Source organism: Molothrus aeneus, chromosome 3, assembly GCF_037042795.1.
Source record: "Molothrus aeneus isolate 106 chromosome 3, BPBGC_Maene_1.0, whole genome shotgun sequence".
NCBI classification, from domain to species: Eukaryota; Metazoa; Chordata; class Aves; order Passeriformes; family Icteridae; genus Molothrus; species Molothrus aeneus.
This window is the reverse complement of record NC_089648.1, coordinates 48,375,720-48,389,380: the sequence shown is the minus strand read 5'-3', so window position 1 is coordinate 48,389,380 and position 13,661 is coordinate 48,375,720. Positions and strand designations below refer to the sequence as shown.

The window sequence follows — 13,661 nt, the reverse complement described above, 5'->3', positions numbered from 1 at the left end:
CTTGTGTACTTGAAGTAGGCAAATGACAAACGCACGCTTACAACTTGTCATAAATTATGAATTGTATACATCCTAAACATTCTCAGTTAAATCTTAACTGAGCTGAATGGTCCTGAAGGTAGGATGTGGCTACAGAAGTCTGCATGTTAGAGCAAGTGCTGGGTTGAAGTCCCAATAGATGTTGACTCTCTGGCAAGGTTCAGAGAAGCAGGAGCACAAGAAAAGCAAATTGGCTGAGTTAAACAGCCACAGCAGAGGCCCCCAGGTCTGCACTGTGTGTGCTTTGGAGGATTTTATTTGCATTACTTCTAATCTATGTCCATGGATTAGATGTCTAGGAGCAGCCAGAATGCACTAGAAGTGCTTCCAGAGCACAGGGCTTACTCTATTACATGTGAAAGTTGCCCAGTTTGTCTACTCCCAGACTGCTTCATAAGGGAAAGCAGAATTTGCAGCATGTTGGGATAGGATTTCAAGAACACACTCCTGAGATGATCTAAAGCACTAATGTGTACACTTTCTTTACAAAAATAAGCTATAGAGTACTCTCCATAAAAAAAAATTACTGTGAGTTGATATTCACAATGTTATGAAAATCAAAACCATATTTGACACATTAATGGCAGAATTTAGTTTTCATGTCAAAGATTTCACCATACAGCCAAATTTTCTTCCCATAGGACAGCATGCTGGATCGTTAAGCATTTGAAAAATCCTTTGTCATGTTTTCAATTTACTTTATTCAACTCAAATTCAGGAGCTATTGAGATGTCAGAAAAGGTCCTGCAGCTATGTCAAAGGGAGAGAGAGAGAGAGAAATGAAGACTTCCCAAAAGCAATGAGGAAAAGAATTCAGTTAATAAAAACAATTTCCCACAAATACTTTTCTACAAATATCCTAAAAACTTGAGACTTCATTTTATGTTAAAAAAAGATTAAAATATTGCAGATGAGGTTGATTAGCCTATTTTTCTATTATTCCCTCCACTTTAAACCTGAGAGCTTTGAGCACCGTGAAAAACAATATCTGTACTCCAGGAGTAAGATTATTCCCCTCCAATTGCTCTCATCCACACTTCACTTTCTTGAGGAGTCAGTGGGGAGAGTAGGATTCCTCAGACCAGTTTTAGACATCTAAGTCTGAAGAAAGCACCTCTTTCCTGTTCTTTTCTGCTACAAAAGGGATGATTAGATGATGTCTGTAGACTTTAAAGTTTTTTTTATAGATGTTTAAAGACATTCTGCTAGATGAATTGCATCCCAGCTGTCTTCCTCTGCAGAGTGAGAAGAATGCCCTGTGAGGGAATTCCAGTAGGAGAACTCTCTGAACTTTTCTGTAAGAAATACATTAATTTCTTGGCATAGCCAGCTACGATTCAGAAATTCCATTTCTTGTTGCCAAATAGAATTTCCATCATTTACTACCAATATTCACAGTCACACTCCATGATTTCATAAGCCCAGAGCCTCAAGTGTTTGGATCAGTTCAGTGCTTGAGCTTGCACAGTGCTAGACACTGTGACTGACCCTGGCATGCAAACTCATTTCAAGCTACTCATTTTTTGGCTCCAGTGAGAGTATGTAAATACATGCTTAAGTACTATGATGATCAGCAGATGAGCTAAGAAAACAACTTAATGCTTTAAGAAGTATGAGATGTACAAGAAGACAGCAGATTATAATTAGAAATTATATTTTAATATTAAAAAAAATTAAAAAGGAAAAGGAAGCTAAAGCCATCAAGGAAAACTACTTACCCAGATAACCAGGCAAAAGAACATCAGGGTTTTTATTTGGTAGCTTTATTTTTTCATACTAGAAATGAAAAAAACTCCTACAAATATTACACTGCCAGTTCTCAGTAACAATGAGAAAATTAACAACATTCAAAACATCAAAAATGTTTTGCTCCAGAACATGAGACATTCTTATAATACAGAGCAGAGAAGAATATAAGCAAAAGCCTTCTTAACCTGAGAAATTTATGAGCATGTACAGTCAGGAACTGAGTGCTTGAAAACACAGGAATTCCATGGCTTTCTCACACATTAATCACTCTTACTAAGGGTAGCTACACAATAATCTGTAGGACATTGCAGAGACTGTGAAATTCCAAGGTATCACCAAGTAATAATTAAAGAAGCAAAGATTAATTGCTGGAGATGAGCTCAAACCACAAATTATAAATCTGAACATTTTAAATCCAATTTTGAAAAGTTTAGCTCTGGAGATTTCATTATATGTATGCTATCATGAAGGGATGGCTGATGTAAAACTATGAGTAAGTGTTTTCTTCTTCAATTTGGTCCCCAATTTGGAGATCCTTTTCCCCCTCCCCATCTTTTGAGAGAACATTATTATAGCAGCATGGTTAGTCACAGCAATTTTCTGTACAGCAAGTACTTTGGGTGAACACAACCCACTCATAGCACTTTGGACAAAGAAGATGGGAAATTACGTGAATGCTGTCCGTGCTTGGGCACGAGGTTAGGCATGAGGAAAAATCAAACTGTGAGGAAGCAGAGTGAATAGGCACTTGAAATCTATTTTCCAACAGGGGATCAGCAATAACTCATGTGACAAATACCATGAAACAACATATGAGATCATCTTAAGTAAATCAATCAATCCACTGTTCCTCTGCTTTTCTAAGAAGTGCTTAGTTTAAAAAAAAAGAAAAAGGAAATGTCTGTGAAACAAAATTCAGGATTCTCCTTGTCTTACATGTGTGTGCTCCCCCAGATGCAGGGGGCTATTTCCTATCCTCCTGGAGCCATAGCCAGCATTTGTCCTTGTGCAGGGTCAGTAGAGGGAACAGAGTGCACCTAATCTCAACCTGTGTTGCCTTTATTTTGGTAGGTAAGGAAAAAGTGAGTGCTGTGAGGTTTAACTATCTTAGGATGATGAAAGTTCAGAATTAAAAGGTTAATCTCTCTCTAGATTATTACATAAATGAGCAGCAGAATGCAACCCTTCTGTTGGCAACATGCTTTGGACAAAAAGGGAGACACTTGGCAGAATTTGCAGGTATTTGTAGACATGCTTTGAGTGCAACTTCTGGATGGGACTTGGAAACCTGTAGCTTTTTCCTAAATTCTCAGGCAAGTCAAAAAACCTTTTTGATAGAAAGACAAGCTGAAGAGTCAGGGGTTTGGGGTATCTCTAGTTGTGAGACTGGAGGGTTTTTTTAATCATCTCTTGAGGTTTTGAATCTCAGCTGGATCTCCTGGTCCAAATGAATGGCTCTTGCAGATGTGGGCAACACAGTAACACTCTCTTCTCCAGAAAGCCATCGTGCTGTGCTTATATTATATAGATGCAGCCAAATCCTCATTACTGCATTCTCTACAAGTGCCCTGACTTCCATCTCTTTCCTGTACCAGGTTCAGACATAGGATAAAACTAGATATGATTCAAGTTAATGTTTATGCAACAGAAAACGAAGAACCCTAAATTAAATTTTGAAAAGTGTTTTATGCACATGCTCAAAAGGACAAGGCCAGTTTTTGTCTCCTTCAGCACTCTTCTAAAAGGTAGAATACTGCAAGAGAAGTAGTTTCAGTCTGACCTGATTTACAGGACAGAACAGGATAAACAGGTGGTCACTGTCACTCAACTACCAGCCTATATAATTACCTAAAATAGCAATTAGATCAAAATTACATGAATAATAAGATGTTATTAGAGAGCTGCTCTTTAAAATATTCTTAGGGCATTGGAAATTTAATTTTTTTTTTTTACTGGGTTCTTACCGAAAGTAATCAAATAGTCATTAAAGTAAAAGCTGGATTTGATATTTACATTTTTGAGGTTTTAGGCAAAAATCTTATCATAGTAAAGACAAAGAGGTCCTACTTGTTTAGCCTGAGACCGTAACATGGTGATGAAGTGGCACAATGATGGTGTGTGTATACCACAAAGTTCTTGACAAAGGAGTTGCTGTTGTGGCCTCATGCCTGCTGGTTTGCCACTTTCTGTCTCCAAGCAACACTCCCATTGGAGCAGCAGCCTGGCATCTCAGCCTTCCACATCACCACTTGGTGATAGCCCAAGTCTAGTCTGCTCTGTGCCACTATGGCCAACAAGTCACGGGAATTCTTGGAGAAAACAGGTGAGATTTAGAAAATGCATTTCAGGAAGATACAGTCAGCTCAGGAGGAGTTGATGGGAAGGAGCAATAAGCCTCTGTTTCAGTGGTGGTAAGGACACAGAGAACGCAATTTTTAAAATTCATTTACAAGCATAGTTGCAGTATCAGGAGTTAAGTCTTATTTTTAAATTGTATTAATATTTTGGAATGCTATTTTAGAGGAAAAAGGGAAAAGTGTTAGAAGTTATTTGAAAATCTCTACTCAATTGGGTGGAAGAACTACAGTTCCATAGGTCCTGTCTATACAATCCTGTTCTCATCATAATAAATATTCTTATCAGAATAAATTGTTGGTAGAGAGTGGCAGTTGGAAATATAGGTGAAAAACCTGAAACATTGACTTATATGTTAAAATTTGAATTTATCTACATGAACAGGATATCAAAAGGAGACATGGTGTTTATCTTTCTGTATGCATTCACACCATTGCTTTATAAATGGAAAAAACCTGCTTCTCTTCATCCTGTGTTGCAAGCTGCTCATGGAATAGAAGGCTATCTTTTTGTAGCAGACATCCTAAGCCTCTCCCTTCCGACAGCTATGAATTTCTGAGCAATCCTGGTGGGCAGTGTAGCAACAAGCATGGATTTGTTCCTAGCCACTGTAGATTGTAGGCCTTTTCCCAATATATATATACATTGCTTAATTTCACAAAAATTAATTCACGTGTTTATTTGCATCTCATTTGCACAGATAGAATACTAAGTCTGCATAAGGTCAAGTGCAGGTGTAAGTCTTCAAGTGACTGGGATATAAATAGTCCATATATTTGGCTATTTAGAACACCATTGCTCATGCATGACTATCAGTTGCAGCAGAAATTTTTAATGTGCAAGAGATATAGGGTCACATTTCAAATGATGTCAGTGAGGGCTCCAGGAATGGCTCACAGGTTCTTTGTCAGTGCAGAACCATTTGACTACATGCCTCATTTCTTTTTCTCCCTTTGCTGCAGGGTGAGTTGACGCTGCAACAGACACATTTAATTACTCTTCAGTATTTTTTACCCATTAAGTTATTTGGTTATTTACCTGGTCAAGTTTTGCAAAGTTACAATAGATTTTTTTCCTGCCACGAGTGAAGGTGCCTTCAATGGTTATATAAGGCAGGGACCAGCCAGCCAGAGCCTTGCCATTACCCCTCTCTCCTGGCTTTCAACACCGTTGTTATTCCAGTAATGTCTCTCTCTCAAGCTGTTGTTGCCAACTCTGTTCAAATGTGTGGTGGTTTCCTGCTGTGGGCAAAGAGCCACCAAGACTGAAGCTGGATCCATGAAACTAATTTCGTGGCTAAATGCCGATTCGTTTACCCGTAACTCTTCATAGGCAATAAATGGTGGAAGTATGCAAAAAAAAAAAAATTTTTTTTGGGGAGATGAGAGAGGTAGACACCTCTCTGTGCTGGAATATGAAAAAGTTTTTTGCCTCAAAGCAACAAAGTTATGGACTAGTAGACTGGAGAATTAAAAAAAAAAGTGGCACTACATAAATTTTTTAAAAAATAATTGCTTTTTTTGTTGTTTTTGATTAATTTTAAACAGCTATTTGTGAGGAAACTGCTTTTATTCCAAGCAAGATTCATCAGTCTGCTTTTGCAAGGATTAAGTCTGCACCAAATGGGAAATAAAACTCAGCCACATCATTTCTGTCTGCATGGAATTTACAGTAATGAAAAGAAAGCACCTCAGCCTTTTGCCATGGGGCATCTGGAAGGCTTGTGTTTTAATCTTACTAACCAGCTCCTTGAGGTGGGAAATTCACATTTCCCCTGGAAAGATCTCTGCAGACGGCAGAGTTTGCCAACAAGAGATGTGACCTCTTCCAAATCTGCCCAGCATTTCATTAAGGAGTAAAGACTAAATCTCATGGTGAAAGACTTCTTGCTGAAGTAACAAAATAAATAATTTGCACTTATGATCCATCCCCCTTACTACACTATCATCCATCATGTTGAACAGATTAAAACCAAAGGGATAATTTAATTTTGTATGTGTTGTGATGAGTGCAACTACCTATTTTCTAAACAGCATATAAGGATAACCATATCTATTCTGTATAATTGAAGTTTCTCTTCTAGTTGGCAGACCTTTTTGCTTCTTAGTCCTAGAACCAGCGATGGGAACTTATTTTTTCCAGGACAGATTCTTAAAACTCAGTGCTCTGCCATGTAGAGGCTACTGAGTTAACTTTGTTAACTGAACCAGTTAAGGAAGTGAGAACCGGTTAAGTTGCCTTAACTTTGGACTCTTACAAGCTTCTATACAATCTTTCCCAGCAGAGTTAATTAGCTTAGGCATCCAACCAGCAATTTTCCCAGCAAACTAACCCAATTATCTCTGCATGATATGATACTGTGTCATGTCTGAGCCCAGAATATGTCTGTCTGCATATGGGAAAAATTAACTTCAGGTTGTGCCATTGAAAATAGCAGTGGGTGCTCTAGGGAGAGGGATAATTCCCTTCTGCCTTTCATAATATGAATCTCTAGACTGATAACTGATAAATGTACTCACTATCAGTCAAAATCTCTGACTGATAGTGAGTACATTTTTATAATCTCAATTTTTGTGCTAGCTATAATTTTTCTAAGTCAAAATCATTAAAGGTAAAGAGCATGAGGAGCCCAGGGTTCTAACTTCCAGAATTCAGCATAAAGCAAACGTTTTTTGACACCCTGTTCAGCATTATCAGGCAATTTTTTCATGGCCAAGTGCCCTCACTAACTTGATAACAGTTCCAATTTTAGCAGAAGGGTTCAGATTTTCTTCCTTGCCCTGGAAGATCTTGCTGATGATCTGCCATTGTCTCCCGGCAGACTTGGAGATTCAAGGGAAACCTCTGATAACACACTTCTATTGACAGTGTAATAGTTTCATTACTTATATTGCTGTAGAACTTCAGCTTCTCATTGTACTTATAAATTTATTCTTCTTTTTCCTAAGTGAGGAACCACTTATCTTCTCATTTTTTGAAGGATAATGGATATGCAGGGTTCAAAGTATTATCCAATGCCACACTAAAGAAAGCTGTGATATATTTAGGATCTGAGCACTTCAGGTCTTCAATGGGCTAAGGTGGACCACTGACCAACATTCTTATCAAAGTTATCAAAGTTGTGTTGCTTTAACTGGTATAACACATTGTCCTGGTTTTGACTGGGATGGAGTTAATTTTATTCTTTGTAACTGATGTGGTACTGTGCTTTTAATTTACTATGAGAAAGTTGTTGATAACACACTGATGCTATAGTTTTTGTTCAGTAGAGCTTGCTCTAAGTAAAGGACTTTTTGTTTTCCTGTACTCTGACTGTGAGCAGGTGTACTGAACTTGCCAAAGGGATATGCCACATCATACAGCATCATGATGGTCAGGAAATAAACTTGTGTTTCTCTGTGTGTGTGGGGGGTGTTGGCTGGGAGCTGCCAATCACTTAGGTCAGCAGGTGGTGAGCAGTTGTATTGTGCATCACTTGATTCTCTTGGATTTATTCCTCTCTCTCTTTTTCGTTGGCACCATTATTATTGTTATTATTGTATTTTGTTTCTATTATTCAACTGTTCCTGTCTCAACCCAGAAGTTATACTTTTTTCTGATTCAGCTCCCACTGTGAGGCAAAGTGAGTGAGTGGCTGCATGTTGCTTAGTTGCCAGCTGGGATTAAATCATGACAGATAAAAGTGTAAAGAGACAAGCACAATATGAAAAATAAGAGGGAGACCATAATTTTCTGTAATGACTTTAGTGCAGATAATTACACTAACACTAAACATATTCTGGTCAGAGCACATAGCTATTATCTTTTATATCCTCGGGCAACACTGCTAAGTGACCATTTAATTTTGTTATTTTTTTACACTTGAATTATATATATCCATCACTCTGATACTGAAAGATGAGGCATTAAACCAATTCTATGCTCTTAATCTCAGGTTGAGTGGTATCTAGTCAGTGCCTTGAAAAGTTATCTAACTTCACTCTAGGCATTGTAAGCATTTTGGCATTTTTTAGTGTATTATTTACTGTTTTCTAGCAGAAAACAGGATTTTTACTGCAAACCCCTCTTCCTCAACCATTACAGAAAAAGAACTTCATACACATAATCCATGTTATCTCAAGGAATGTGGACTCAGTGGCAAGCCTGGCATTACTTCTAAAAAACTAAATTTGAAGCTAGCCCAGAACCAGTACTATAAAGCAGATACAGACATTTTCTGACAAAACCAGCTACTGCCATTTTAGAGTACAGCTCAATAATGTGCAGTTTCAAATATGGACTGATCTTGCATCAAAGATCCCTTAAGAAATACAGTCAGTACTCCAGGCTCCTGTGTTTCTTCTCTTGCTAGGGTAATTATCCTCTTGCAGTTGCTGGGACTTGCCCTCTAGATTTCTGTCAGCCTTGTGTCACTGTTACATTACAAGGCAGCACGACAGTTTTAGCATATTTCAAAGACAGAGCAGCCAAGAAAGATGTCCCCCTCTGAAGGCGCGCTGTGCTTTGTTCACTGGTTACACCCACAGACATTAATAATGTCATCTTTGCATTGATCAGTGGCAAACTGTGTTACATTCTCTTGGAAATTCAACTCCCTTGTAAAATATGAGACTGGGTACTGAATGACATGTTCAACACAAAGTCTTAGGTCTTTTTGGCTGTGCAGTTTCTGGTTTCTGCTCTTCCCTACAAGTTCAGTATGAAAGGAAAGGTGTCCAGAGTGGACACCCTCTGGCTTTACAGCACTACCAGAACCACAGAGATTTTTGTGATAAATTGAGACAATGGAGCTTGTCTCCAGCAGTCACTCTCAGAGAAACCACAGTTTCTGCTCTGTTTGTACTTGTTAGTTTCTTCTTTCCACACCTCTTACAGAGCCATTTCTGGAATATACAAATTGCGCTTAGAATAGTTTCAGTTCTGTACATGATTTGGAATTCCTTGGGGTGAAATGAAAAATTCTATGTTATATATGACACTACAGTCCTTAATTTGTTAGCAACATTGAAAAATAACAATAGCAGGCAAAATATATACAAGCAAAGTATCACAAGAGCTGTAACCTCTGAGAATCAGTTACAGCTTTGGCATGTGCTCTTGGAGTAATTTTTACATTCCTAGCAGTTTCCTACACAGCACAGCATACGTTCTCATTCTTGTACATGTATATACTGCAAGACATAGATAAGAGCACATGTAATGGAAACAAGATCTTGTTCTTCTCACTACTCCTAAAGAATTGTTTGCACTAAGAGGGATGTCAAACTCCCACTTTTGGACTCGTTCTAAAAATGCCAAATGAAATGATGAACCAACCCATGCAGAAGGGTTTTTTCTTTGTTCTCCTCTCTCCCATCCCCCAATTCTTCCCCCTAATGCATAATAACATTTCCATGGATATAACTTCCTTAGAACTAGATTATTAGGAATTCAATTGTATTTACACTGTAGATTATAATTGGCATGATAAAGGATCACAAGTGTATCTTTTTTTGTCAGCTTGTTCCATTAAGGACTTCTAACCATGGATCATTGATGTAACAGATCATTATGGCCCATTGTGTCAGTTCATCTATTGGGATCTGTGCACTACAAGCATGACAGATTTCCTCTGCAGCAATTATAGTCTGTTGTGACAATAGGATTTAATGAATCTAAACAATAAACCACATAATCTGTTATTACAGAGCACAGCTATGCACCCAGATGGGAATTAAGACATTGCCAGTTGCAGTTTTAAAAACTGTGGCTATTTCAATCTTCACTTTATTAGATGCAATGCTCTAATCTACAGCATATATTTATCTCTTCTCTGGCAGGTCAAAGGTCTTCAGAATTTAAGGCTTAATCCTGGAAGTGTTCTGTGATTTCATTTTTTCCCAAGTAAACATTATCTCTTAGGTTTTTAGACACTTACTCCCTGCCTTTCACTGTGATACTAGCCATGCTATTAATGTTTCAGTACTAGCATTGTAGGTGAAACACACGACCACAATGAAATTGGGTCACAGAAATTAGTGAAACATAGCAGAATATTTCTGCATTGTTTCTAAAGAATAGGCACTACTTAATGTGAATTTCTACAAAGCTACCCCAGTGCAAATATGTAAAATCACATTGACTGAAATTTCCCAGACTGATGCAGCTGAAGGTCTGCTTTAGACACTTTTGATACATGCTTGTGGAATTAATACTGTCTTTAGAAGTACAGCTTTTCAGCTTTTGAATATGAGTTCTGGGCTTCAGCTCATCAGAGCTTCCAAATACAGTGTTGGTACTGCTATATTTTCATCTATGCATATGGACACTACTGGAATATATGTGCTTTGTTTAAATAATTGAAAGTTCATTGCAAAGAATATATTCATGAGGACTAGATGTGGATGCACTGTGTAAGTGCCATTGTGGATCATCATGGTCATTATCATGTACTTTTAAGAAGAAATTCCCAATTAAACATATTTCCATATCCATACACTTGAATAAAAAAAGGAAGAGATTCTTACCCTTACCTAGCATGCGCACACATTTGGCATTCTGGTCAGGACTATCAAATGAGATTTCTCCGCACCTCTGGGGAAAAAACAGATATATTTCATTAGTCTCGGTGATAATACCCCTGTCCTCATCCTCTGATACCTCTCTTTATACTTTGGAACTAAAGATGTTCAAGACTCATTGCAAAAACATAAAAAAGGAAAGCCTTTGCAAGTAGCCAAAATTTGGGAAAGAAATGGTTGTTGCAGATGTGTCAGCATAGGTCAACACTGTACTCCAGGGTGTTTGCTGAGGAAAACTCCAGGTAATGTCTTACTGCCTTTGGATCTGTCTGAAGCTAAGACTGATGTCTGCCTCTATCACTGAGGATGATTGTCACCCTGTATATTCCCAATCAAGGAACATCATTAGTGTTATGATCAGAATACAGAACTGTTACATTTTTAAACACAAGATATAATTTTTGAGTTTATGTAGACAGACCTGTCAGTTTAGCTGCCAGGACAAACATAATTGGTGTGGCTTATGGGTCTGATCCAGCTTCAATTAAAGACAATCAGTGGGCAGATCCCACTAACTTCAGTGGTGGTTTTTTTAGTTACTACATAAAAGATTCAGTTTTGTATCACTACACTCAAAGCTCATGAGAGGGGCTTAAGGACAGCCTCACATTTTCTAGGTAAAAGTGGTTTACACTTCCTTATCTACATACTTAAGGTTTTGGTATCCATGACCAAATGGGAATAAAAGCAGAGTGAGTAAAGTTTGGAAAAATAACTGAGAGCTGTCCATTTCCCTTCCACTTTCTTTCTCTCTCTTATGTACTTTCTCCTTTTCAGCACCTATGGTGAAGTTGTTAGAACTAGGTTTTTTTTTTTTTTTTGCTTTTTTCATTAAAAAGGTGACATTGCAGCAAATATTAAAACCTACAAATCAGGTAAGTAGAAAACCTCAGAACATCAAAGAAGATGAAACACAGCAGCAGTTTCATAATGAACAACACATTTGGAACTCACTATTGTTAAAAACTTTTCACCTCCCTCACACTGAAATAAACACAAATAAACAAACAAAAGTCCCACACAGTCTTTTTAAATATCATCACATCTAAAAAGAGAAAACAGATGCCTGTATTAACCTTCCTAGGTGGGAGCACATACTACAGAAACAATGAAAAAGAAAAACAACATCTTGTATTTCAAAGTTAATTTTACGAATGATCTGATACCAGCTCGCTGTCAGGAGAAACAGAAACTTGGTATTTATTCTTCTGAGAAGAATGCTAAAATATAGGCATCTTTTCACAGAAGTATCCCAGCTGCTTCTTCTCAAGCAAGCATACTTAGACAAACACAGATGGTAGAAAGCATGTCAAAATTCACTGCCCACTTCACCCCTGGAATTATGGTGCTCTGTGAAAACCTTTGGTTATTTTTGATTCAGTCCCTCAGAGGTACTGTATGTTCCAGACATATTTATATAAACATCACATTTCAGGCTGGCAAATGGTGTCTTACAATATCTAACAATACTCACCAGTCCTAGCATTATGAAATTGGGAAAACAGTTAATATTCCCCAGAGCCAACTAACATCCCATGGGATCCATTGTAATGATGGATGAACTTTGAAAACTTTGCAAGTAAGATTCAGATAACTGTATACAAGTTCATAGCCTTATCTGAATTCCCTTTATGCCTACAGTCCACAGAAGTGTTTGAAAATCATGTTACAACTGTCAGCCTAGGAGATTTTTCACCACTACCACTTACAGCTGGAAATACCAGGAGAAAGAGCTTCTGCAGCAATTTCACTTCTGTTGCTAGTTAAAGTTCATAGGTACATGTCAGTGGGGTGAAAAATAAACTGTTACCAAACTGCTCAGAGCGTCAAAAAGGACCTAGTTAAAACCTGGATTTGTAAAATGGCACAGAAATACAGCAGGAACTCACTTTTGCTCATCCACAGAATAGGGCTGTTTGTGCATTTTTACTGTTAGCAAATGTTTTCCATGAACAAGAAGTGAGGAATGATTTCAAGATTTAATCTTTAGGATTAAACTGAGACTTTACCACAAGTACTATGCATTCCTTCCAGGGCTGGATAAGCTTCCTCTGCCCTTTTCCTGGACTGGCTTCCTTCCTTTTTCCATTTAGGTTTGTTCTGCCTGCTTGTACACCATGGTTGGTACTGTGAGATGCGGCCAAAAGTCTCTCCAGACCCAATCCATTTCCAAACTAATCTTACAGCAGCTGCTCATTCCCTCCTAAAAATGTCTAAGTTGGCTATAAAGAATCTATCAGGGAGAAGAAATAGGAATTTGACATTAGATGCTGGTTATTCTACTTTTTAATTTCAACCAGTCAGAAGAGAGAGAAGGAGGAATGACCTTGGACATACCTGAGCTGGGATACTTTAAATCTCAGTTTGGGCTTCATGGCTGGGCCCAGTATAGTATGGGTTGGACTGGTTCTGCTATATGCAATCCTGGATGTTGCCTCTGTGAGTTCACAGAGGCAGCGCTGCTGAAAATAATACCACCAGTGTTCAATTTCCCTGAACTGTGAGAGCCTTTGTTGCTGAAAATCTTAAAAGAACTGTTGTGTTTTGAATTGGTCAGATTTAACAAGAAATGGGTAAATACAAGTAAAATTCAACCTGCCAAGTTGTCATTGTACATTCATATATTTTGAATAACTGAACTCTGGACTAGACCTTTTTTTTTCTTTTTTTGGAGCAAAGGAAAGCATAGGTGCTTTCAGTTAATAATATTTTCAGTAATAGAGGTGCATTTTCACATAGAATTGCAGCCTGCAGTTCATTACATATGTGATTTTTTAAAAAATATTTATATAAGAAAATTAATTAATAAATTACCTACTCTCTACTCCCTTTTTTGAGATCAGATGCGTGACATGATATTGAGCCTGTTACACAAGCTGCAATGTAGTAAACTAGAATGGAACTTACATGTCCCCATGGAAAAGAGACTGAATCATGGAGCAGGTGAAAGTGGAGCTT

At 37.8% G+C, this 13,661-nt stretch overlaps 1 protein-coding gene across 5 annotated transcripts in view; it reads right to left on the bottom strand.

Moving 5' to 3' along the window:
- The window catches only part of PDE7B (phosphodiesterase 7B), a 170,350-nt gene that overhangs the window by 104,498 nt on the left and 52,191 nt on the right, over positions 1–13,661 (bottom strand). For 4 of the 5 annotated variants that reach the window (XM_066546849.1, XM_066546853.1, XM_066546854.1 and 1 more), the window contains exon 3: positions 10,656–10,716. In XM_066546849.1, the coding sequence (XP_066402946.1) occupies positions 10,656–10,716 (61 nt within the window). Of the gene's footprint in view, positions 1–10,649; positions 10,717–13,661 lie in introns of all 5 variants that reach the window. The other variant, XM_066546852.1, reaches the window with a different exon arrangement.